A 1,599-nucleotide genomic window follows, 5' to 3' on the forward strand; every position below is an offset into this window, starting at 1 on the left:
CCGCTGGAGCAAGGACTCAGCCTCGGTACATGGGTCACCAGCCCTACCAACTGAGGTAACCAGGCGCCATCTTTGTTCAGAAATTCTTATTCACAGAAATAACATGTCTAGCTTTGATATAAACAGTTATGTTGATAGACTGAGAATGAAACAACCGGACACATTTAAATCATTTAAAAGTTGTGGTTTTGGGATGGATGTTTCCAGCCAGGCTAGAGCTCTGAGCAGAAGGAGCCTGGCAGTGAACATCCTGACCACTGTCCCTTTTCCTCTCCCATTAAAATGAATTGGGCTTGGTTGCACTTTGGTATGACACGTGCACTGCAAAGCACGTGTGAGTCTGTTCAGATCATCTCTTTATCTTTCTCTCTCTCGGTCTGGGTGTGTCTCTCTATTTCTCTTTCTGGCATAGTCATTGTAGTGAGACTGTTATAGGCAAATCTGTGTGATTTTGCTAATCTGAGCACAAACCCAGTTTCCCATCAGATTATGTAGATCCACATGGAGAAAAACAGCATATCTGTCTCATCAATCAGCAACACTCAGTTTGACTCCACACTACTGTGTTTTTGTGGTATAACCTGTATATACTGTTGATGGATATAACACATACAGCAGGCTATATACATATCCTTATTTTAACCAAGCCAGTGGCTCTGATGGAAATATCTGTTGGCATCGGCACGTTCACATTTATGGTTTAAGGTGAAATGTCTCATGTCTTACACAGATTTGTGTCTGGATGAATTGTAATCACTTTGGTGATTCTTTAACTTTTCAGCCCCGTCATCAGATCTAAATTTGAATTTGTCCAATTTATGATCAAATACCTTCTAAACTAACGACTCAGTTCAAGCCTCAGTTGTTCTTTGTGTTTAGAGCTAATAAGCAAAGGTGACCATGCTAAGACGCTAAACAAAGATAGTAAACATGGTAAACATTATGCCTGATAAACATATGTTACATTGTCATTGTAAGTATGTTGCCCTGCTAACATTAGCATTTAGCTCAAAGCACCGCCTGACAGAGCATGGCTGCACCCTCTTATGTCACTTTATCTTTGCATTCACTTTCCCACATTTTTAATTTAGTTTACATCGAATACTGTTCATTTCAGTTAGAGTAGGAAGTTGATTATATCAGTGAGCTCATATGATCATGTCCTCTTTTGACAGGAAATTGTTCCGTACCACCTTGCAACATCACCGATCATGTCAACGGGGGCGGAGTTAATGGAGTCCCAGCTAGGCAGGGGGAGTTCTCGACACCATGGTAGGCCCTGTTAAAAAAAGACATTTGGGAATTTTTGAAAATGGGTGTGTGCTTTTGAACAGCTTTCATGGTACTTTCTCTCATCGCATAGACACCATCCCCTGTAGCTCACTTCCTGTCCAGAGCCTGGGACCGCAGCAAAGTGATGGTGGGATGACCAAGAAGAGGAGAAAGAGAAGGAGGAAGGCACGGCCAGAGGCAGGAGGAGGAGGAGGGAGGAGAGAGGAGAGCGGGGAAGAGTTCTCGGAGGACGAGGACATGTTTACTATTGACTTGAGTTCAGATGAGGAGAGAGAGGGTGACGGCAGCAGGTGTGTGTGTGTGTGT

General features: G+C 43.2%; 1 protein-coding gene across 3 annotated transcripts in view; it reads left to right on the forward strand.

Annotated features, from left to right (window-relative positions):
- The window catches only part of lpin1 (lipin 1), a 30,104-nt gene that overhangs the window by 14,751 nt on the left and 13,754 nt on the right, over positions 1 to 1,599 (forward strand). For all 3 annotated transcript variants that reach the window (XM_035652453.1, XM_035652455.1, XM_035652456.1), the window contains exons 4-5: positions 1,176 to 1,272; positions 1,364 to 1,583. In XM_035652453.1, the coding sequence (XP_035508346.1) occupies positions 1,176 to 1,272; positions 1,364 to 1,583 (317 nt within the window). The remainder of the gene's footprint in view (positions 1 to 1,175; positions 1,273 to 1,363; positions 1,584 to 1,599) is intronic.

Source organism: Morone saxatilis, unplaced genomic scaffold, assembly GCF_004916995.1.
Source record: "Morone saxatilis isolate NCDOM2014 unplaced genomic scaffold, NCSU_SB_2.0 Contig11, whole genome shotgun sequence".
In the NCBI taxonomy this organism is placed as follows: Eukaryota; Metazoa; Chordata; class Actinopteri; family Moronidae; genus Morone; species Morone saxatilis.